Here is a 24641-nt window from a genome sequence, read left to right as displayed (position 1 = left end):
TGCCCATTGGCTGCTCTGACCATCCCCCTCATCAAACCAGATTGTCTCAGTAGAGGGATGGTATGCTATAGCTCGCCACTTGCTCGGGTTGCCTCTGCTGGACCCATCCGTATACCAGGCATCTTCAGGAATAGGATATCTTCCTTCCTGAACAGGGCTCTTCTCTGGTGGAGCGACCATTGGTTCTTTCGGCGTATCACTGCGATATGTCACTGGGCCTAAGATCTTCTGTAATTCCTCCTTGAGTGGAGACGAAGACAAGCTGCTTCTTTGACTTAGATAGGCGACCCATCGTGCTACCGTCTGTGCTTGGGCCACCCCTGTCTTAGGAAGGTGAGTTAGATCCCTTACCCACCCCTGGATCGGTAATGTAGTTTTAACTATAACCTCTGCTGTTTGCGTTATTGGCTCTACCGCTTGTAACGCTGAATAGGCAGCCAATAACTGTTTTTCAATCATGCTGTATCTTTCTTCTGCTCCGTGCCAAACCTGAGACCAGAATCCAATGGGGGTTCGAACAGAACTCTGGCGTTGCCACAGGCCCCAGCCAAAACCATCCTGGGTAACATGAACGTCTAGTTCAGCTGGGAGGGTCGGATCAAATATACCCAATGCCTGGGCTTGTTTAACTGCCAGCTTTGCCTGTTGGAAAGCATCTTGTTCTACCTTCCCCCAGTTCCACGATTGACCCTTCTTGGTAAGCTTATACAATGGCCTCAACAACTGAGCTAAGTGAGGTATAAAGGAGCGCCAATACCCTAATATACCTAAGAACTCTTGTAGCTGTTTTGATGTTGTAGGGACTGGGAACGCTTGGACTTTATCCACTACTGCACTGGGTAGTACTTTGGTTTTTCCGGACCAAATTACTCCCAGGAATTTTACAGATAACCCCGGACCTTGCACCTTCTGTGGGTTTATAGCCCACCCTCTCTTTTGCAGATAAGCTATCAATAAATCTGCTGCTTGTCTCACCGCCTCTAATGAATCGGATGTTAACAGGAGGTCATCAATATAATGATATAAATTTACATTATGTGGCTTCTGCCACTTAGCCAGATCACGCGCCACCAAATTATGACAAAAAGTAGGTGAATGCACGTACCCTTGCGGCAGAACCTGAAAAGTCCACTGCCTGCCTTCCCATGTGAATGCAAACTGGTCTTGTGATTCTTCACTAATCGGAATACTGAAGAATGCATTCGCTAAGTCTAGGACACAGTGATACGTTTTAATTTCTCTACTTAGTGTGTCCATTAGGGAGGCAATATTGGGTACGGCTGCATGAACGGGCGGCGTGACCTTGTTTAATTCCCTGTAATCCACTGTCATCCTCCATGTTCCATCCGATTTTCGCACTGGCCATATTGGGGAGTTGTACGGGCTATGTGCAGGCCTTATAATACCCACTCTTTCTAATTCCTGCACTGTTTTTGTTATTTCATCCTGCCCACCTGGGAGTCTGTACTGTTTTACATTAGTAATCCGACGTGGCTTGGGCAGACAAATAGGCTCATGTTTTGCATGGCCTCTCAATATTGTCTGAATTGCCCGGATACTAATGCATCTCTGCCGCAACCGGAACTCTCCCACTGTTGTGTGGAGAGCCAGACCCCACAAGATATCAATTCCCAATATGTACTCCGGAATTGGGGCAATAGATACCTTGTACTCCCGTGGTGGGAGGCGCCCGACCCCCAATTTTACCCAAGTTTGGGTGACTGGAACGGTCTGTCCCCCAAAGCCTCCAATCATTACTTTGTTCCCTCTGAATTTTGTTGGGTCTCCATAAATTATAGATGTTTCCGCCCCCGTATCAACGAGGGCCATAACCTTCTGCACATTTTCTCGGGACCAATATATTGTCAATTCCACATAGGGCCTCCGGTCCCGTCTAGAGGCCCTAGGGTGACTGACGTCCCTCATCACGCCATAAACTGGGCCAGATTCAAGTCTTTTACCTCTGATGCCTCTGGTACTGTGACCCGAGGCACCTGAGGTGGCCTCTTTTTCCTATTTGGCACGATAAAGTCTTCTAGATTCCAAACTGTTGTTGGTCGTCGTTCTATAAGCCTTATCCCCGGTCTTTTGGGGCGGTTTTGAAATTTTTGTTCATCCTTCAGCTGTTTCCACAACTGAAGCAGAACGTGATTGGGCTGCCCATCAATTTTGGCAAATTGAACACCTGCTCGGAGTAGATCATTAAACATTTGTTTTCGGGACACCCTAATGGGTCCCGCCCGAGGGGTTCGTGGAGCCGATCTCCTGGCTCGGGCTATTGGAAAAACTTCAGGATCTTCAATTACTCTAATATTGCGCTTGGTTCTTAGGCGCTCCGTTTCCCCCAGGTCCGCTACCAATTGGGCAGCATGTTGGACTGCTGCCTCTGCGGCCACTAGAGGATTCAATATAGAAACCAATGTTCCATACATATGTGAGGGAGCCTGTTGTAAGATTAGGTCCCTCATTCCCGCGGAAAACTTCACCATGTCCGGACTAACAGATACATCTTCATAGACAGCCTCTCGCATGCCTAGTTCCCGGATATAATTTTGTAGGTCTTCCATAGAAGACCACATTCCTGTATGTATTGGCATGTCTGTTTTATTTGACCATACCATACGGCAGGCAGCCATTATCCAATCTACGATCGAATGATTCTCTTCAGGGAACTGGGACCCTGAGTACAATCTCTGCCTCAGGGCAGGATGGACTGTTATAGTTGCTAGTTTAGATACCTCGGAGCCGTTAACTATTACACTTTCTGCTCCCGAGTCCCATAATCGTAACAGCCAGGCTGGGACACTTTCCCTTGGTCTTTGCCTGAAGCGCTGTACTAGATCCATAAGTTCGGTGGGTGTATATGGACGTGCTGTTACGTGTAAATAGGAGTCAGCAGGGGTCCATTGATCAGGAGGCACCCCTGCTGGTCGCTCCTGGACTTTTTTTGTTTTTTGGGTTACCATAGGGCGAACTTCTAATAAGTCCGTCTTAAGTGGCTCTTCTAGGTCAGATTTAGTGACCTTAGTTTGATCCGATGTTTCAGGATCCTTACTATCATCCATTGTAATATATCTAATTTGGGGGGTGTTTGAAAAAAATGATGAATTTTTCCCCGTTAATAGATTAATTTCGCCCTCCAATTTTTCAATGCGGGCTTTTAATAATTGATTTTCATGTTCAATCTTATCTGATTTAACCTCTGCCTGATTTAAAGCATTCAATAAAGGCCAAGCAGCCATGGATGCAGCCATTTGCCTTTCTTTGGTTGTCAAAATATCTTTTTGCAACCCCTGAAAGTATTCAGTTAGATGGTAAGGGGACATATTGCCCGTCACCCGTAAGGGCCCCCATTGTTCGATAATCGTCGCTAATTGAAAATATGGGGACGCCTCGAACCCTGGTATTTGTCCAGGGAGGATTTTCCCTAAGGGGGTGATCTTCTCCCCCTTGAACCAGCTAAACACATTCCACAGGAAAGACATTTTTTTTCCGATATTTACAGGCTCCTGCCTGGCTCGCCAAATGTATTGGTTTTAAATGTACAGATGGAAACAAAATGTACAGAAGGTATACAAGTGAATAAGTAAAGGAAAAACTCACCAATGGTGGTGCCTTGACTGAGGCAGCTGAGGCAGTCCTCCCTGGTGAGCGATCTCCAAGAGATACTGCTCCAGTGGGAGTCAGCCCTTAAATGAGGTCTCAGAGGGGATGGAGTCAAGCTCCACCCCTTCCGGGAGCACAGCTACATCACTCTCACCTGTGCTCCCACAGCTGACCCCATACTTGCCTCAGCTGATTAATCAGAGGTTCAGGCTGTGATTACCAATCTCCCATACAGGGTAGTACACAAATGTACAATTAAGTTGTGTAGTCTGGAAGGAGGCAGTTGTACAAAAGATGAGTAATGGCATTTCATTAGACCAAGTGACTGCTTAGATAACATGCAGGAGAACTGAGTATTCCTGGTTACAGTCAATACCTTGAGAAATGCAGGCAACCTTCCAGCTGGTGTTGAGCTAACTGTGTAAGCAATACTTCATTGTTCACAAGCATTTGTATTACAAGTGGATTATGAGTATAACTTGGGATAAGACCCAGTAGTAATGGTATTAACAAGGTGATGGAGCCTGTGCAATTACACAGGTGGTTTGTTAATCTGCTGGAGCAACTACATAATTGCAATTCAGTACTTATGAGATTAAATCCTGGCTGTGGACTAAGCTGCTCCCCTGTTCTTTGGGGAATAATTCTTCTGATGGAGAATGCTGCCATTGGATGCAAAAAGAGGCGCTTTTTTGTATGGGCTGTCCTACGAATAGTAGAGCATAAATTGGAGGGAGGTACTGCTTGAGTACATAAACAACCATGTCTCTGTACTCAAGCAGAGTTTATCTTAAGTGCTTTTCCTAATCCAGGACCAAAACAAGCAGCATAGTACCTTAACCTGGCAGGACAGAACACAGATACTCTGGCCTTACTTCAGGTCAGAGATGCCAAAGGAAGGAGAGAGCTAATGCAGGAGGAGGAAGTTCAGAGGGGGGGACCTTTGTGCCCTGATTTTCCCCCATTTCACTCAAATTAGTATCATGAATGCCATTTGTTCTTCATAGGCATAGTTACTTGGGTTGGCTTGACTTTGTTCTGAAGGCAGTGATGTATTGTATTGTGTTAGAGAACTGCTGTACTGTGGGAGCAGAACCAAAACACAAAATCTGAGTATATTTGATGCTTATTTGGCTCCTTTGCTTGCATGTAACAGGTGGTTGTTTGTTTGTTTTTCCAGCTTTTTTTTTCCCTGAGTCTGTTCTAAATCCAAACATTAGTCTGGATTAGTTGTTGTTGAGCTACAGTAACCAATTCCAGTAACACTAATTTACAACCACCTCCCACACTTATGCTCCCAGCAGCATTTGCAAGGTTGCACTCCTGCCCAGAGGTGGAATGAAGCTTTCTTTCCTTGGACAAGGAATGGGTGTCCACATGCAAAGCACCATAATAAAGCTGGGAGGAATAATATGACTTCCTGAAGAGCTAGAAGACAGTGGAAGAACAAACAGCTAGTCAACTCAATCATTTTCATGCGCAGAAAGAGTTACAGCTACTTGGTTGTGGCTACTTTTTATGGGCATTATTGTTTTGTGCTGGATACATTGGTTAGAAAACCATCCAGTGATCCAGGGGTGGAGCTCTCTTGTCTGGTTGCTTACTGGGCACTGGTTTGGTGGGAGGCAGTGAGAAGTTCTGAGGGGTCCCATCACTGATCAGTCCTTTTGTGCTACCCTGGGGCTCTGCCAGGGCTGTGCACTACTCGGTTATGGCTGATAGGAATTTTTCTTTGAAATCACACTGCTTTTAGTGGCGGTTTTATTTCTGTCTTACCAGGTGTTACTTCTGTGAATTACTGATTAAATGTAGGCTGTGAACAGTTGGCAAGGCTTAAATTTTTTTTATCCTCTATGCAGACGGTATGTTATCTAAGTTTTGAATGTAATAAGATGATAGGAAGTGCAGCACGGTTGAAGACTAGGTGGGAAGATTGCAAGAAAGGAGGCAGGAGTTTGATAAATGAATTGGTGAGATGCTGCAAGTGTGGAAAGGTGTTTCTTCATTCACTCTGTGCAGACAGAATCTCATCCGAGTGACTTGAGTTTAAATATTTGAACTTGGAAAGCAAAAACAGTTGTCGGAATCCTGCATTCCTCCATTAAATGATCTGTCCATGCATTCAGTTATCCAGTAATCGAGCTCCTTTTCCCTGTGTATCCACACTTATTCTTCTACATAGTATACATACACACAGCTTTGCCAATCTATTCACCTGATGGAATTTCATTCCTTGTCTGCTCAAGTTTTGTGTCTGCCTTAAGCATACAAGACTGGGACAAATAATGAATTAATGTTGAAAAGTGTATTGTTTGTTTGTTTCCTAGAAAGTCCTGCCTGTACAAGCAGGATGGCTGCAGCTTGTTTCATTAGCACCCTCCATGCAAGTCATCCTCTGTCTTTGTAAGAATTTATGACTGTATTGTAATTCAAAAGAATTATGATGTGTCAGTTACCTTGATCTTCGTTTTGTCAGAGCTACTGAGAGCCATTAATTGTAGTTCCAGAGCAGAATCTGATTTATAAGTCTAACTTCTATGCAAATGTTAGTGATACTGAAGTCGATGGAGATGCCAACTTTATTCTCTTGTGTTTCTAGATTTACCAGAGATGCTGGTTAGTATTCAAAAAAGCTTCAAGCAAAGGGCCAAAGAGGCTGGAGAAATTCTCAGATGAACGAGCTGCTTACTTTAGATGCTATCACAAGGTAAGGCCTGATTATATGCTTGTCTATCAAACTTGTTTTACATACAGTCAGGAATACGATCTGAAGTTGTCACGTATTAATTGGCCTGATAACTGGAGCTTTCATTTTCTACAGTCAAGGTCCAAAATCCATTTGAATGTTCCTTCAGTAAAGTAAGGGGTGATCAGAAAGTTGGTACCAAACAGCTTGGGTCTGGTATGTGTGGGAAGGCACTAGACAGCTACAGAAATGATGGGCAATGTGCAAATCTTTCCTGCAGCAGTGATGTGAAAACCTTTGCTAAATGCACTGATACTAAAAGACTGTAGCTTTCCCTCTGATCGCTTCTCTGGAGTTCTGTGTGCATTTCATATTCATCTGAGAATTTACATGTGTAATTCTCCTGGGCATGGAGATGAAAATAAGAAACCCTTTAATTTATAATCATTGTTGGCAAAAGCTTAATATATTAGAAGATTAGGATTTATGTGCATAAATTGCTGGGAGTCAGCGAGCACAGCTCAGCTCGAGGCTGATCTGCATTTATTCACTTTGACATACGTTTAGGAGGAACTCTGGAGGGAATACTGAGTCTGAATTCAGACTTGTCACTCTGCTTGCCATATAATTCGTAACTGATTGATCATAAAACCTGTGGCTATTTGTAGTAAGTCGTGCCCATAAATACTCCATCTACATTTTGATTAAGGAACTTTCAGAAGTAATGAACAGTATGTTTGAGGGTAGCACAGTGTGTATAAGACAGCGTCTAGCTTTCTGTGAAATGCTGCATTTATATCAGCGTGGCTCTGTCAATCACATGCAAAAGTATATTTTCTCCATTGTAAAAACATAACATATCGTTGGGTTCAGATTAGGTAATAGACGTGAAATCCAAAAGGAATCTAAATGAGGTTGGATTTCTTTTTCAAGAAAAGCGGAGGCTGCCCTCTAGTTCTAAAGCCATCAGCTATGGAAGTTGACGGGTCCTGCTTGCTTATAACCAACCTTACTTGAAAGGAAGCTAATGAATATTAAACAGTGTTCTCTGGTTAAAATGTGTTAACTTACTAAGAGAACGTGTGGCTTAAAATGGCTTTATCCTTTTTAGAAAAGCTTTGTAAATGTGTGAAATTCAAAGGTGGGGAATGGTGCGACTTCCATCAAGATTAACTGGGAGGCGTTCAAAGAGAACATGCCACTGCTGCTCTGTGCTGAGCTGCAGTTGAACTTGGTTCTTGTAAACACAAAAACCCGAAAATATAATAATTAAATGAAAACAAAAAGAAAAAAACATCTTGGTGCTGGTTGAAGACTGTCATATCGTCTGACAACAGTCATATGTAACTTAGGAAGTGAACTGAAATCTTGCATACACAAAGAAAACTACCGTCTTAATTTGGGTCCACAAGGGTGACAAAATAATCAGGATTCAAAGTGCGGAATCTGGGCAGAGAATTGCCTTTCAGGCATCCGTTGGGTTTACATTTGGTAACTAAAAATAATCATCCACAAATGACTATATGCTTTAGCACCATCATCTTGGAGGAATGAAGGAATTTCTCCAGGTGATTTTGGACTTTGCAGTATACCAGAATAATCCTTAAGATTCCAACACAAAACCAACTAATTTTGTACTGCTGATGGGGCCATACTAGTTCCTCAAGGGGATCTAAGTTTTTATCCCGTTGTATTAATCTTGCCTTGAAGCAGCAGAAGCAATTTAAACAGTCTGTCTAGTTATGGAATAATCCAGTTGGAAAATTGAATTGTGTCATTTGTAATTGTTTTCCAGGCTTGCTCAAGTAAAACCGTACTGGTGGCAAATTAAATGTTTAAAGTATGACCACTCTGCTTATAACTGACTGTTAAACAGTTATTTTAATGAATGCTATCACTTAACTCCAAATGAAATGTCTGCTTTGAGGCAGGAGAGTGAAAGCAACTTGTTGGGGATGTTTTGGATGTAGGCATACATGTGTACCAGCTGATCTTATGTCATGGATGGAGCCGGGCTGGAATGGCTGTGATGTATTTACCAGTGAATATATCCTGGTGGGACTGGGGTGTCCTGCCTACAGCCCCTCTGCTGGGTGAGTTTCCATGCAGCTGAGACAGAAGCATAAAATCCTTAATTAAGATTGAAGCCAAAGATAGATCCAAACCACTGAGTGTGGCAGTTGTGTAGGCAATAAATATGATCCCTTGAGTTCTGTTCTGAAAGGCTCCCCATGTTTGAGAATTATGTCCTAATTCAAAGGGTTGTTTGAATGCACAAGGCTGCTAGGGCCATTTTCAGTCAACTGTGTGTTTGGCACATTACAGGAGGGGATGGTAGAGAGGAAAAACATTTTCCAGAGTGTTTTTGGCCATGGTGAAGCTCTGTCTGCTTGTGCTGTCGGTCGGGCAGTGAATGTTTAATACTTTATCCTGATTCAGGATTCCTACCACACACCTCTGCAAGTTATTCTGGTCTTTAATCAAATGTACTTCAGTTGGTGTGACTGCTGTCACCTTTGATGTAAAGGAGCCCTGAAAGCAAGAGGGAGGAAAGGAGTGTGCCAGGGAAGGGCTGCAACCTTCAATAGCTTAACATTCCTCCTGTCCTTTCACTGTTAAATACTGTTGTGGGCCTGAGACTTGTGGCTCATCCAACTTCTTAGAATTAAGTTTATAGATGTACACTAATTTTGGACAAAAAAATCCCAACAACAAAAACTTATTAAACTATGACAGTACTTTTGCAAGTCTAACAGGAGGAGAATAGCAGCCTGGAATACTGGCAGGTGCTTGGTGTCTGCTCCTGACTCCTTTCCAAAGCTCGGGGAGGGAAAATGAGCTGTCTGCCACTTCTTAGTGTGAATTTGGTGCATATGTGCCAGACAATTTGAACCATCTGTTGCATAAGTGAGAGCAACAGGGAGGCTCTTCAGGCAGCCCGGGTAATGAGGGTACTCTTTAGCACCTTGCAGGGCGATGCAGCAGGTCAGGCACCAGGCAGTCCTTGGGGGCACGGGTGTGCACTGGAGGCTCTGCAGCAGGATCTGCATTTTCCCATCTCATGGCTAAGACATGAATCACAAATGATTTGAGGATCAGATAAATTAATGACACAGTGTTATTGATTTCAGTACATCCTCGAGATAACTCTCAAGGGATGCGTCACGTGCCGTGTTATTTGAGCAGGCTGTGGAACAGGGCTCTCAGAAGGAATGTATTCACAGTGTGTGGCAGCCGTGCTTTTCAGTACAGCCATTCAGTGTTCATAGAACACATAAGGTGATTCCTGGAAGCACCTGCCTTCAGTGTGCATGTTTGGGTTGCCCTCCTTTGCCTCCTCCCTGATCCCAGCACAATGCACTTGGAGGTAGGGAACAAGTGGTGAGGAAAGGCTTTAGGTTAGAGTCTTGTAACAGCATTAAATAATGCATCATTCAAATAAACTGCTGGCTGGTATCCTAGAAAGGAAGAACAGACCACAGTGAATACAGTGGAGGCGATAGATAAGGGATAAATGGTGTTTCTGATAACCTGCATTGCCTGCTTCGTACCACAGCGTGGTTAGAGGGAGTGTGGCAATAAGGAGCAAATGTAGGAGAAGACTTAATCAAATGAAAATAAATGTTTGTGCTCTAAGGATGAGCTCTGGGATTTCAAGCATGAGCTGCATCTTGGAAAATCTCTGTTGGAATATATTGCTCTGCCTTTGAGATTGCTGTAGGAAAGTGCTTCTGTGTAACTATCTGGCCTTTCAGAGAAATTTATGAGGAAAAAAACCATTGCTATTCTCACTTTCAAAGCAATGAAGCCTTTATGCTCACGCTCATATTCAATAATTTCTGAAGGGGAATGTGGTTGTGCATTATGCTGCCTTCAAGTCAGGACACCTGGCCACGTGCTTCTGTTCCCTTTGGGTTTTGCATAACTCCCTTATGGCCCAATGAAGTGACTGTAGCATAGAGTGGCTGTCCTCACTGCAGAGAGGAGAAGTGACTGCTGTTATGGGCTGCAGGGTGAGGGAGCTAAGTTGTAGTAATCCTTTCTTGACTGGGAGAACAAAAAAGAAAGGAAAACTGCTGATTTACAAATATGGCTGTAGCTTCTGTCCTACTGTGTGTGGATCTTACTGGGATGACCAAAGTGGGGTGACCAGCTGGTTCTGATGTGAAGCCTTAGACCAGAGAGGATCCGCGGGTGTGTGATATTTGGCAGGAGGAGATCTCAGTCCCAGTGGCCAGGCTCACAGATGAGCTGCAGCATGGATGTGGCAATGAAACATAAGCAAGATTGCAGAAGGCTTTGGGTTGGCAGGGGTGAGCTGGGGTTGGAGTCTAGGTAAAGGAAGGTGCGATCAGAATTTGCTCCTTCTATGTACAAACACAGCAAATGCTTTAATCTCATCCTTCTCATCTTTCCAGCAGAGCTTTGAACATCCGCTCCCATCTGACCCAGAGGTGCATGACTCAGTCTGAACACAAGTCATTAGTGGTACTGCTGGTTGGTTGGTTGGTTTGTTTGTTTGTTCCCTTTCAAGAGCCAGCAGCCTCCCATGCTCCCCAGTGCTGTGTTCCCTGGCAGGTCTGCCCTGCAGACCAGCCTGCCCTGCAGCAGCAAGGAGAGTCTGTTTTCTATATAAAACTTACCTGATCACACTGATGAGCATCCCGGGATTCATTACACTAGAGACCAATTAGTGTGCTGCCCAACAGCAGGAGTGTTAGACACCAGATTTTAGGAAATGAGCCTTCAATTAGAACAAATCCTGGATAACTAAACGATTCTTTACCAAAATATATGGCCCAATTCTGCTTCTTCTGGCTTCTGTACTCACAGGTACTTGCTCACTCGCTCACTGGTGCCAATTTCATTAGCACATCCACTTGCAGAAAATGTGCTCGCTGTAAATGTCAGGGTAGTTATTGCCCTGAACAAGAAGTCTAACTTCAGTTTCTTTCCATACTGCATTTGAATACTTCCTGGCAAATGAGAGCTGAACCTGGCAGCTGGCAACTCGAGCCTGACCTGTCATGTACTGAGTACGATGGGAATGAGCCATGACAGATTTGTCATATTTAACAATGAGTTTGTCGGTGTCTTGTTAGCACTGGCGGATGTACTTCCATCACAGGATTTCCTGGAAGAGAGAAAAGATCCTCATGCAGAACTAAGCACGATCAGGAAGTCATGGTTTTGACACTTCTCAAAATCTTGAGCCCGGAGGCTATAAAAACCTGACTCCTAGATTTGGCAGCTCTGCAGAAGGCTTGATGTGTTCCCTATGGATGCTTCTTTCATTTTGTTTTTCCTACAGAGTGAATTTCCAGACCTTAGGTGTATTGCCTATCTGGGGGGTGGGTCGCCCACTGGCTGCTGTCCCTTCCAGTCGTAGATCTCCAGGGTCTTGCCTGAAAGTGTGACTTTAACAGTACATATTCCCTTGCTAAAAGAGAATAGGCAATAAAATATAAGGAGAAGGTGATTAATGGTTAAAGGCCAGAGGGATACAGGAGGTGTGCTAGGGAGCCCAAGGAGCTGTGGGATATCAACCCCTTTCTAGACCCTACCAGGAGAAGTCGTGGCAGTTCCCAAATGTTCTGGATAAGGTGGATTGCTGCATTTCTTCCTTACAACTGCAACTATTAGAGAGCATTCCACAGGTTTAGCTCAGCTTGTTATGAAGATTATGTGGCCTTCTCCATCCAGGCTCTCCAAGGAGGCGGCATATGGTGATTTATGTCAAGGCTGTGTTTCCTTAAGGACAATCAAATATTCTCTCTTTGTCTGTCCTTTGCAGCTCGATATCATTCTTTTTTCAGCATCTCTGGTCAATAGTGGATATATATCTTTTAAGGTCTTAATTACATCTCCAAATCGTTTTTTTGGTGTTTTGTTTTGTTTTTTTCCCAGGTCACAGAGCTCAATAACGTGAAGAATATATCACGAATGCCAAAGAGCACGAAGAAGCATGCTGTTGGGATTTACTTTAACGATGACACCTCTAAAACTTTTGCTTGCGAGTCAGGTGGGTAAAATGGCAATGCGCATGAGAAAACATAAGAGCATCAATTGTGAAATCGTAATGTATTATACCTACACACAGATTTTCTGGGCATTTATACAGAACTTGAGGCAGATGAGTGGTGCAAGGTATTGCAGATGGAGTGTCTTGGGACACGGATTAATGACATTAGCCTTGGAGAGCCTGACTTGTTGGCATCAGGAGTGGAGAGGGAGCAGAATGGTACGTATGTAATGTATTGACTTCTTAAATCTTTTGTTACTTTATTTTAAAGTCATTTGGACTGTATATGAGAACATCAAAAATTGCTTTTTGGTACTAGTCAAGAAACCAACCCCCCCCCCCCCCCCATCCTGTTTATTGTTGTTTTGTTTGTTTTTGTTTTAATTGCCACCAGAAATAATGAGCATGGCAATAAGGTGCGGTAATTCAGGGCTTTAGAATTGTTTTGGAATAACACTTTTCCTCTCAGACAGTTTAGGTGACCTTGGAGATGGAAACTGTATTTTTGTTGTGTGTTTTCTTATATTGTGTCTGTACAACATTTTCAGCCTCTGACTGAGGCTATTTATCAACACCGTTAAAGCAAATAATAAATAACAATAATTGCATGCAAAACCCGAGCCCTCAGCTACTTCACTTTCCTATGCAAATTAGCTAATTATATGCACAAAAGCACTTGCAATGTATTTATTCATGCACACAGTTGTATTAATTGTTTGCAAATATCAGGATTATGATGGTGCAGTTCTCTTCTGCATCTCAACACGTGCCCAAATGTTTGATGCCCTTTGAGTGCAGCGTTTTGATTGCTGCAGACACTGAGTTTGTTGAGATATTGCAAGGAATTGAGTCTGTACTTTTGAAATAATTGTTCAAAGTGGAAATAAGATCTTTTAATAGAGGTGGAAAATAGGGAATTCCTTTAATGACTTCGACAGTTAACGGGCAGGGATTTTAGACTAACCTTTTGTTTTTCTCCCAGAGAGATTCAATGTGTATTTGATGCCATCCCCTAACTTAGATGTGCATGGGGAATGTACCTTGCAGATAACATTTGAGAATATCTGTCTTTGGGACATCCAGAATCCCAGAGTCAAACTCATCTCTTGGCCATTAAGTGCCCTTCGACGCTACGGGCGGGACCCTTCTTGGTTCACCTTTGAAGCAGGAAGGTAGGTGTGCATTCGTTGCAGTGCATCGCTTTCCCCCCATCATTCTGAAGCAGTGGAGAAGGGGCTGCTGGTTTTTGTTAATTGTACTCCTCTTTTCCATCTATCAACAAATGGGTTTATAAGAAATCTGAATGCAGTTCCTTCTTCTAGAGGTGTTGGTCCTTATCGCTTCCTGCAGCTTGAACTTAATGAACTGAAGTCTTTGTGTGGCTGAAGCTGGAGCACCTGTTGATTGAGCTAAACTCCCAAATCCTTTTTAAGGGCTGTGGTTGCGTTATTTTAGATAAGCACATTAAAGAATTACAATCATAAAAGAGAAATGCATCATACAATTAACTTATCTGGAAAGAGAAGAGGCATTTAAACATCCATCCCCTGTACTGCTGAAGAATCTCAGGAGAAGGGATATGTTTTTAGTTCTCTGATCGTGCATTAGCTTTGGAAAGGCATTGCCTTTGGGATGCTGAGGATAATGTGTTTGGGGTTTCAAGTGAAGGACAAAGCTCATTACAGGCAATATTAAAACCCTGAAAGGGGAAGAAGGAAAATAATCCCCTCTTTTAAGTCTAAATCTCAGAAATCTGGGTTTTGTGCATCAACTCTCTAGAGCTCATGCACTTTCAAGAGCGGTACTCACCTGGGTCTGTGTTTGGCCGGAGCAGTACTGGTGGGGGTTAAAACAGTAAGATTGTGCGAGGGCTGTTAAAGCCCATGTAAATAACTTTGTTCAGTTCTTAAACAACCTTTGTTACATACTGCTCGTGAAGTAATGGCTCTAGAGCTGCACGGGCAGTTATGTGCTACAGATCCCTGTGAGCAAGTGAAAAATCTCACACCTGGATCCCGTCTGCTCTCACTTTGGCAGGATGTGCGACACAGGAGAAGGACTGTTCATCTTTCAGACACGAGATGGGGAAGCAATCTATCAGAAGGTTCACTCGGCTGCTCTGGCCATAGCAGAACAACACGAGCGCCTGCTGCAGAGCGTGAAAAATTCAATGGTATGACTGTGTGCTCCACTTCTATTTCACATCAGTGAGCAGTGCTTCGGTGTGACTTCCTTTTGATTCTGGAGTGCATAAAATGTGCAGAATGGACAGTTATGGAAGAGCCTGGATAAGTAGCTTCTCTATTCCAGGCAGTACTAATTGGTTCATGTAGTCTGCAAGGAGAACTGTGTCTTTTCCTTTACATGAAAAGTGCTGCTGATATCCATATCCATGTCTGATCCTTTCAGTAATTTTACTAATTTCCTGAACTTGAGACAGAATGGAAGTCAAATCTGCCATAGGAAGCTGTTTCTCTTGACAGTAAAATGAGGAGGAGCAATAGGAAATGATTTCTGAGTGTTCTGACAGACTGTGTATCACATAGCTGCTTCAGCCCAACATGCAGGTGGATGGGTAGTTCTGTCATTGCTTCTAGAGCAGGTGAGCAAACAAGGGAGAAAGCAGAGAAGACTGAAGTCTGCTTAGGGGTAATGCAGGCCACATATGTCTGTTTCCAGCAGGGAAGGGACTGGTTAGCATGGCATTTTCAGTTACCTTCTGTCTGGTGTCACCTCAGTAAAGCCATGTCCATGAGGACGTGTACTGACCCAAAGCCTGTCTTGTTCAAGAATGTCCTGAATTCCCTGATTGGAGACAGATGGGAGATGATGTAAGCATGCATCAGTAACTAACTGAAGCAGATTAGAATTAGCCTAGTCTGTGTCAGCTTACATAGCAAATATCTGTAGCACACCAACATCAGATGGGACAGAGCAGCCTGCTAAGAGCATGAATTCACTTAAAAAAAAGAAAAAAAAAGAAAAAATAGGAATTCATTAGCTTATATCTCCTGAAGTGAAATAGGTTTTCAGGCTATTTCATGTTAGTGGTTTTACATTCATGTAATAGCATCTTTAATACACGGTGTCTGATGGTATGCTGTAAAATTTCTGTTTTAAAAGCTACCATACCCTCAACAGATGCACAATTGCTATAGATTTCAATAGAGAGCAGCTGTACAGCCTCAAAAGCTTTTTCATGAACACCGTGTCCAACCACAACCCCTAAATCTAGTTTCATAGACCTGAGAGCACTAAACAGGAAGTAAGAACATATTCCTGTTGAGCTGAAAGCCTTGTAATTTAAGATCTGAACATAATTGCTTCAGACAAGTCCATATGCCCCTGAATCCAAGTCTCCCAAGCCTGTCATAGAAATGTCTGGTCCCAGGATAGTCAGGCTTAGTCCTTTCTCTTGGTTTCAAGGATGCTCAGATTTAGGAGTTTAGACAGAAGATCGTTACATTAATGTAGAGATCAGATGGCTGCTTTTGCTGATCACAGGATACTTTGTGAGGGTCATCGTCGTTGTTCAGGTTGATTGATTTCCCTGGTACTTTAATTCTGCATGAACTCTTCCAAGGGGAGTTTATATAGAGATTTGCACTTCACCCCCAGTGGTCTGAGCTGCTTGAGATTGTTTCTGTTTCCAAGAACTATTAACCCTGTGTGATTTTTTTTTTTCTATTAGTGAAGCTAGAGCAACTATTTACAGAAAGATAAATAAGAGATGGGAGACACTGGTGGTGAGACATGAGGTCGCCTCTGAGTGGCTTCTGCTTTCCCCTGGCCACTGCTACATCAGTGATGTGAGCATAGGAGACAGGGGTGCAGTGCTGGGCACTTGAGAGCTCCTGGGATCTGAACAGTAAAGGGGAGTTGGATGTCCTGTGCTGGTGGAGCAAATGGAGCTGCTGAGTACTGCTGAGAGTGTGGGCTGTGATGTCTGACACCTCCTCAGCAGCCTCATGCTCCATAGCTCAGTGTGTTGGTGCAGCGTGGCTGTATCTGCCTTTGGGTGCTGCAAGGCTTGTAGGAATGGTGGGCTTCCGCAGCCAGAGCCTCCCCCTGAGAGCCTGTGGTGTGAGATGGCCTTCTGGTGAGGTCTGATGTGCTGACCAGAGTCTGACACACATTCACAAGTGGGCTTTGGTTACTTTGCTTTCCAGTGGATTCAAAGATCTCTTTTAAAGAGAGGAAAGAGCAAACTGTTTAGCGATGCACGAAGCTGTTCTGGTCAGTGACAACTCACCTTGTCCAGCTGCTCCTTTTCTGCATTGTCAGACAAAGAAATGAAAACACCTATTCAAATTGCAGGCATATTTTCACAAGCATTTGATTGCCATGAAAACTGACAGGAGTAGTGCTGGGACTTGACTGCTGTCATCAATGCCTGCTCTCAGTCGAGTTGCTTTAGAAAAAGACATTACAACCTGATGTCTCACAGAGAAATAACAACAGCGAGCTGCTCCGTTCTGGCTGCTGAAGCTTGGTGCTCCAGAGGGGGATGTTTGCAGGCAGTTTGCCCACAGCAGGGCTGACTTCCTCCTGCCTCTGCAGCTCAAGTGTGCTGCTGTTCTGGGTCCATTGGGGTGTGTGTGGCTGGGTTACAGCCTGGTGTCATCTCTGAACATTTCCATAGAGGTTCATAACTAGGAGTGGAAGTGTTAGATAGGAAAAGAAAAGGAGTCAAGACAGCAGCCATGTCATGATGCCCTTTCATTTCTGACATTTATTTTTATTAATAGTTACCATTCTGTAGCTTTGTTCCATTGAATTTGGTAAACGTTACGTAAACAATTGTTCCAGTAAATTTTGATGATATGGATTTGCTTCAGTGGGAAGAAAATCCCCTCAAAAACACAGCGATCCTCTGCAACTGGAGATCCCAAGACAAGGGTTTCCATAATGCAAATTATTTTAAACCGGTGCATTCTGCAAAATCTTGGAGAATTGCACTGTTCAGCCTGAAAGAACCCATCTAATCCTAAAATATCTTTCTTTTCTTTCCTTTTGGAGCAGCCTTCCAAGCTGCCTTAGAAGAATTTTTCTCTTAAGCAGGCAGTGGTTTTGCCTTTTGTGCTAGTTTTGCTGATTGCTAAGAAGTGAGTGAGAGGCTGTGGTTTAGGTGCCCTCCAATTAACAAGTTATTAGTTATATTAATGGTATGTGGAATTGCATGTCTTGCTTGACCCTCTGCTTGTAGCCACTGTTCATGCATGCTCCAGCACGGAGTTCTGCCTGGCTTTGACCTGCCTATGGTGCTGGGTGCCTCTGTGGAATAAAGCCAGGCCATTAGCAAGCTATTCCTGCTTCCTCGGTTGCTACAGAGATACAGTGGGCTAATTGTGAGAATGCAATCAATCATCGTTACAGCTGCTTTTGCTCGCAGTCTGAGGTGTTTTGATGAAGTGTTATGTATTCAGGACATAATATACTCATTCTTTTCCCCAGCTGTGAGTTTTCTAATTTTTTCCCATGCTGATTGAGTTCAGGTCATGCAGCTCTTCTGGCCCTTCTGTGTCTTTATCTTCTTTCTCTGGCAGTGTCTATTTCTCCATTGATACCCTCCTGGGCATTGCTGTCCTCCTGGCAGCTGGGCTGTGGCTCAAGCTGCCCAACTCAGCCAGGAGTGCACCAGCCTAGAAGTGCTGTCAGTGAGGAAGCACATCTTTTTCTGGCTGTGGGTCCATCATTGTTTGTTTCCATGGAGCTGTTGAGTGTGATGGCACCACAAGTGATGTTGGGGCTTCAGTGATGGAGCTGTGATGAATACTCTGTGCAGCGGAGGTGGCAGCTCGTGTTGTGCAGTGACTCACACTCTGCCGACATGGGAGTGGGTGTTCTAAGAGCAAAGGTTGATCTGGGTTTGCTTTTGTTTTTGTTTTGTTTTCCCTTGACATTGCAGGCACCGCATCCACCGTGCAGAGGGAGTTTGAGGGTTGTGGCCCCTCTAAAGAACCTCAAAATGGCTCTTCCATAACAGGCAGCTCTCTTGTAAAAGGTTCTGTCACCTCAGGTTTTGTGAAACTACAATGTAAGAACTTGCTCTTTTTCTGGAAAGCATTTTTATAAATAGAAAAGATCAAGTACAGGTTTGGTATCTTCAAACTGATGTTTTTCTGAGCTTTGGAAAGAGAATTTTAGCTGTACTGTGAAGTAGATGATAAAACCCAGATATTATCAGCCAGCAAACACATATTATTGAATTCATGTGAAACACATCTAATCAGGTTCTTGGGGAGGTTGTACGTAGCTTTGGGAAGCTGCTTACGTAGTTGCTACGTAGCTGTCAAAGAAGGAGTGTTTTCCTGCCTCCCACTGAACCTCAGTTTCTGTTGCAGCTGCTTGAGTTAGACCTCCCTGCAGGGGCAGCGGTGCTGGCACAGGAGCAGGGCAGCACGAAGGTGAGCTCTGGTGTGCAAAGCAGCGTGACCTTCTAACGCATGGTGTGTGCCCCCAGCCTAACTCCGAGTCAGTCCCTGCTGGCTGCAGGGTGGGCAGATGGACAGAGGGAGACACTGTGCTGAAATGCCATTAGAAATCTTTTCAGGCAGTGGTTGCACTATTCCCTGAGGACCTTCAGTGTGCACAACTGCCTCCTTCATATGCGTTTACTGCTTTGCAGCTTCAAATGAAGATGAGCGAGAGAGCCGTGTCCCTCAGCACCATGGTGCCCCTGCCCCGCAGTGCCTACTGGCAGCACATCACACGGCAGCACAGCACCGGCCAGCTCTACGGCCTGCAAGGTAAGGTGGGGCTGGGGATGGCTGGCAGCAGTGCTGCTGAGGCAGTGCAGTGTCTCTCCATCTCGCTGAACACTGATGCTCGGTCTAAGCCAGTTGCCACTGTTGTTAAATTAATGGAGGGAAGTGCTTGTCCAACCTGAGCTGGAGAGGTTGGCATCAGAAGGATGCTCATCTCGCTTTTCAGTGGAGATGTGATTCATGTCATGGCTCTAGATCTATGTCTGTGATGGGGACAGCGGGCCCACAAGTCCACTGACCCAAAAGAGGGGAAAGGGAATGAAAGGGAAAAAAAAAACAGTGGCAACGATCTGGGGAGGAAAACAAACATAGTTTAGTAATTGGGATTGAAACTAATAAATAAATGACAGAGAGTTTCTGAAAACTGAAGTTCTTACCCTGATCCATCACAGAACAAACAGAGCCTCGTGGCTTCCACCCAGTTTCATTTTTCCCTCTCTCTGGAAGACAGAAATGAAAAGTGAGGTCTTCTGCAACCTGTAGTTCATTCTTCTGAGACCAGAGCTGCAGCATTAACTCTTTACCTCCTCATGCACTGCATGATGTGGAATACTGATCACAAATCATAAAACCGTGACACTACATTATGCATTTCGCTTATAGGAGAGAAGCAGGAATATATTTGATATAATAGAGGTGTAATTTAGTGATTTAATAGCAACTTAAGAGTTGAAGTGGCTGAAACTCATAGAGGGTAGTGAGGCAGGGTCCCTCCAGAGGGCTCCATCCCGGCTGCGGTCCCCGGGGGCCATCTAGCGGCACGGCACCCCTCGAGCTGCGGGATGAGCTCAGCTGTTGCTGGTGAGCCGTGAAGGGAGGGTCGGGGGTCCACAGAAGAGGCCCCGGAGGACAGCCGGGACGCGTGGTGCAGTTGGGGCAGCCCGGTGCTGCGGGGCAGAGCTGTTTCTGGCTGCGGCTTTCTTCTCGCAGCATATGGACGGATGGAATGATGCTGCGCTTGGGAAATCATATTGAGATGGTGGATTTGATCGATTGATTTATGGCAGCCCCTCAGATGTGAGGAGGAATAATGATTCTTAGATGCTTATTTTACGCGTTTAAACAAAGCAGGAGGCTCCGACCTCTGCAGAGCGCAGTGTGTCAGCGGTTGTAGTTAGAAATCCCCAAGGCTGACACCCCGACACACGTGGCTACGCTCCATTCTCATCCCTCTCACAATATCAGCTCATCGTTTTGTCCCGTTCCTTGTTTCGAACACTAGAGGGAGCATGCAGCACGTGAAAAGCCCAAGCGGAGCCTCTGCCGTGTTTCGGGCACAGGGAGGGATAATGCAATAGAAGCATCGAGTCCATCAGGGCACTGCTATCGCTGTGCCTCGCTGTGTTATTAGTTCTTAGTGCAGTCATTCAGCACGGTGTTGACTCGGCATAAACAGACTGTGTGGGTACAGGCCACTCGTTTTGTATTTAGAAGAACAGCTTGCTTGTTAAAATGGAAAGTGGATCCTTGGAGGTGGTAGTCATGAGAAGGCAGGAAAAGGCTGAAAAATCCTGGTTCTCAAGAAGGAAAAAATGAATTATAATTGATGTTGGAATTAGGAAAGATACTGAAGTTGTTGTCTCTTTTGGCTGTCAGGGACTGTCTCCGTGGCACCCTGAGCATCCCCATTTAGAGCACATTGCCCAAAGCTTCAAGTGCTTCAATTCATATTGAAAATCTGAGTAGGGATGTTTCTGAGATGGAGCAGCAGGTTAATTATACCTGTCCCTACGTGAAGGATATAACCTGTAGTTCACAGAATGGTCTGCAGTGAGATGAGTACAATGGCTGTGCCTCACTGAGTGTTGTTCTGTTCTTCCCCCTGGCACACACCAGATGTTTCAAGCCCTGTGAAGCTCCATCGGACAGACACGTTTCCAGTCTACAGATCAGACCATCGATAAAGGGCTGCCAAGAACTTTACAAACTCTTTGTCTTCTGACGAGCTGCCCCGGTGGATGACATGGATGATGCAAAACAAGGATAGAAACACTGAGAAGCGTGGGCTGGATGAGGAGTTATTGCAATACAAGGTGGTGTGTCGTCTTTTGTTTTGTTTTTCTTTCAATCTTTGCCAAAAGTTAAACTGATTCTGTTTGGGGGTGGGAACAAAACCATCTCAACCTGCAGTGGTTCTTCTCTATCCTACAGCTGGACAGACAAGTCGCTCCCTGAATATTTCCAGATGTTTTTCTATGATCCCTATGTTGTAAATAGAAGACTTTCCAGTCGTACTGTGGTTTTGTCCTGTCCATTTCAGCTGTCATCCTTGTTTGTAGTGCTTATCCTCAGTTCTTAACATGACTGTTCAGCATAACCCCCAACCTTTGAAATCGTGGCCAGTTTTAAGCAGCTATTGGATTCAGTCTTTTCCTGTTTGAAACCCGGTGGAGACTTGGTTTGTTTCTTTTAAAAGCGCACTCTCTGTCTTCTGTTTCCTGTATTTATTTCCATCCCTGTAAACGTTTGAAATAAAAACAATTCCCATTTAATTTGTGGTGCAGCGCTTCGTGTCGTCACCATCAGCACAGTGAGCAGAGCTGCTGTGAGGCCAGAGGGACAGTGGGGGGGGGGGAGGGATGGGGTGAGGGTCCCACTCCCATCTCTTATGACAGCTCCCCTCCTTGAAGTGTGTGGGAGCAGACTGAGCAGGACTCTCACAGCGCCACATAGCAGAAGATTTTCCTGTTTTATGACCACGGCCACAGCAAGCACTGCTGCCATAGGGGCACCTTAATTCAGCCGAACACATAAGAACGATGGATAGAAGGTTGTGATTATTCTGATTCCAAGTGAAGCCCTGCATTTAACAGCCTAGTTAAATCACTGAGTTTTGCTTGCTTGATGGGGGGGCATGAGTAAGTTGTTTCAGCATTTCTCTGAGCGTAACAGCTGTAGTTAATGTGAGGTTGGCTTTTTTTTCCCCCATGTTTGGACTGTTGTTGATATTCAGAATTAAAGCTGTTAGTATTTAATTCCGCTTTCCTTCTCGCACCTTGCAGCGGAAAAGTGTGATTAATTAATATTTAAGCAGCTGAACAACTCTTGAAGCTTGTTACTCGCAGCCAGAATGTCGTTAATTGAAATAATCACTCAGATAAATGGATGCAGTAAGAGTTGTATCTGAGTCCTGTTGCTGAACAGATCTGGAAAATGCATAATAATAACAGTGCTGCCTCGGGCGCTAGGGTCGGGGGTCACAGTGTGGTATTTCTGTGTAGTCATTAACTTTCACGAGGGCAGATTGATCTTCTGTTTTCAGGAACAGAGTTCTGTTTTAATGAACCGTTTTCTTATTTTTAGGGAATGTTCTGTCATGGCCTCTAGCCGTGTAGGCCTGAAAGAAAAGCTGTTTTCAAGCAGGAGGTTCTAATTAGAACTTGGGCCTCAGCTGCACTGATTGCACTACGCTTCCTTGGTAGATTTATAAGTGCCAGGAAATCAACTTGCCAGGGAGAAGGTTTGTGTTGTTGTGGTGGTTTTCTCCTCAGTGTGTAGCCTACGCACCTTTCTGTTTCCAGACAAGTCTGTGAAAGGGTCTTAGCTGCAGAGACACACAGGCTGTGTGGTTCTGGGTTCAGGTATCTCCTCAGCTCTTTACCTTCTGAATACTCTGGGAATGTTAGAAATAGAAGGTGTGAGCTGTTTGTCTTGTTCTAGGCCAACTAAATTAAATGCACAGCCCCTCTGTGAAATGAATGCCTGCCCTTTCTCTCATTTCTCTGGGTTGCCATTCCTTACTCTCCTGTCCTTTGCTTTTATGTTCTGCTGAGAGCTTAAATCCAGCATACAGTCTGCAGAGGTGAACAGGCTGCCTCTGTGTAGTGCGTGAAATCATGCTTGCATGAAATTATAGCTTCCAGTAAGATATTGTCCACGCTTTGAGATCACTGGATAAAAGTAATTACCAAATAGGAGAGCACTGGCAATGAGAAATTCATGTGCTAGTTTAATTTATCCTATCTCACTTCTTGAGTGAGCGGAGGGCTGAGTTTTACGGAGTGAGATGAAATATCTGCAGACCAAATGATATAGAAAGCTTTTCTTGCTGAAGGCAATGCATGCTTTTGGAATATATGGTCCATAAAACTGAAGTAAATAGTTGCATAAATATTTATTTCTCCATAAACATGTAATGATGCATCTGAAAGCCACACAGTATTAATGATGCATGATCTCTATTTTTGGCACATTCAGTAAAATTAAAGCATGTCTACATTACGTAGGCAAAGCACATAAATACAGCTCTGCAATGCAGGAGGGGAAAAGATAGCAGTGTCAGATTGATAGCTGCTCTGCCAGCTGTGAAGGATGTGGAGCTGGGGGACCTCTCCAAGCTGCAGCTGTCCCTTTGGTGCCATTGAAATCTGACCTACTGAAAAAACCACACTTGAGTCTGGGGACTGTGTCACTTGGGTAGAGTTTTGTGTTAGGTTTGGTTGGGATTAGATCCCAGCTCTTCTTCTTTCTGGGGCTGCTGGCGCAGGCCATGCAAAAGCAGAAGCACCATGTGAGGGCGGCAGTCTCTTTTGGCGTTGGTGCTGAGTCGTGGTTTGAAGCTCTGCCTGAGTCAGAAGTGAAACAAAGGGAAGGTAGATGATAACATGCAGGGGTGAGTTCTGAAAATAAATCTTTGCATCTGAGTCACTGTCGGGAGCACTTCTGGGTTTGTGTGTCACTCCAGTTTCAGATTATTTTAAGCTTCATTTCGTTCTTGCCAAACAATGGTAGGATTGCCTGTTAACTTCAAACCAATTAGGCTTGTGTTGTTTTATCATTGACAAAGGCTTTTTCATGCCAAGTGGAGGGAATTTGGCTGGAAAACACTTGCTGTCTGTAAGATAACTGCAATTAATAACCCCTTAGGTAGAGGCATTTGTAGAAGACTGTTTTGTGCTTTTGTTTGTATTCTTTCCCTGGGGATGCTCCCGTGGTGCTGTTTGTTCTACTGAGGAGCTGGTATTTAAATGAGAGCACCAGGCAGATGACATCAGCATGGGTTGGTTGCCTTCTGTGTCGGAGCTCCTCCAGGCTCACTTCTGGAGCTGCACAGCCCCAAATAAAACCTGACATTTGAGGAAGCCCAGGTGATGTTTGTGTTATTTGCAATAGTCACCTCTTGGTTCAGGCTTACGCTGGGAAATCAAACAACTGAGCTGCTCAAGGCAGCAGGAATCCTTCCTGCTGATACTGCTGGGATGGGGTCAGGCAAACCTCTATTAGCACCCTTGGGATTGCACCACCAAATGGCAGTGGCATAACCAGCTGTCACCTCTGACGTCCATGTGAGCATTAGGGTCTGACACACACAATATAAGAAATCCAAGTCCAGTCACACTGAGTGGGAGTGGGAAGTTCACACTGCTATCTTCAATCTCTTTGAATCTGCTGATAGGCTGGTAATGCTTCTTTACCTCTTACATGGTGATATCACCGTGCTAGCTAATTTCACCCACCCAGTGGGTGAAGGTAGGTACTGTGCAGCTCCCATCCAATAATCCACCACAGGCCACATCCCTGGGAAACCAGTCCCCTCTAGCTCTGTGCTGTCAGACTGTGT

The 24641-nt window shown here is 44.4% G+C and overlaps 1 protein-coding gene across 5 annotated transcripts in view; it reads left to right on the top strand.

Annotated features, from left to right (window-relative positions):
- DOK5 (docking protein 5) overlaps positions 1-22053 on the top strand; it is a 34722-nt gene extending 12669 nt beyond the window's left edge. Inside the window, exons 1-9 of one of the 5 annotated variants that reach the window (XM_072350054.1) lie at positions 4226-4300; positions 6206-6313; positions 12200-12314; positions 12393-12533; positions 13297-13486; positions 14352-14487; positions 18659-18721; positions 18943-19063; positions 20918-21565. In XM_072350054.1, coding sequence (XP_072206155.1) covers positions 4259-4300; positions 6206-6313; positions 12200-12314; positions 12393-12533; positions 13297-13486; positions 14352-14487; positions 18659-18721; positions 18943-19063; positions 20918-20985 — 984 coding nt within the window. In that variant the 5' untranslated portion in view covers positions 4226-4258 and the 3' untranslated portion in view covers positions 20986-21565. Of the gene's footprint in view, positions 1-4225; positions 4301-6205; positions 6314-12199; positions 12315-12392; positions 12534-13296; positions 13487-14351; positions 14488-18658; positions 18722-18942; positions 19064-20917 lie in introns of those variants that run through there. The other 4 variants (XM_072350053.1, XM_072350052.1, XM_072350056.1 and 1 more) reach the window with 4 other exon arrangements.
- The last annotated feature ends 2588 nt before the right edge of the window (positions 22054-24641 follow it).

The sequence above is a fragment of the Excalfactoria chinensis genome, chromosome 15, assembly GCF_039878825.1.
Source record: "Excalfactoria chinensis isolate bCotChi1 chromosome 15, bCotChi1.hap2, whole genome shotgun sequence".
In the NCBI taxonomy this organism is placed as follows: Eukaryota; Metazoa; Chordata; class Aves; order Galliformes; family Phasianidae; genus Excalfactoria; species Excalfactoria chinensis.
Note: the sequence above shows the minus strand (reverse complement) of the source record. Positions and strands in the feature narration are given on the sequence as shown.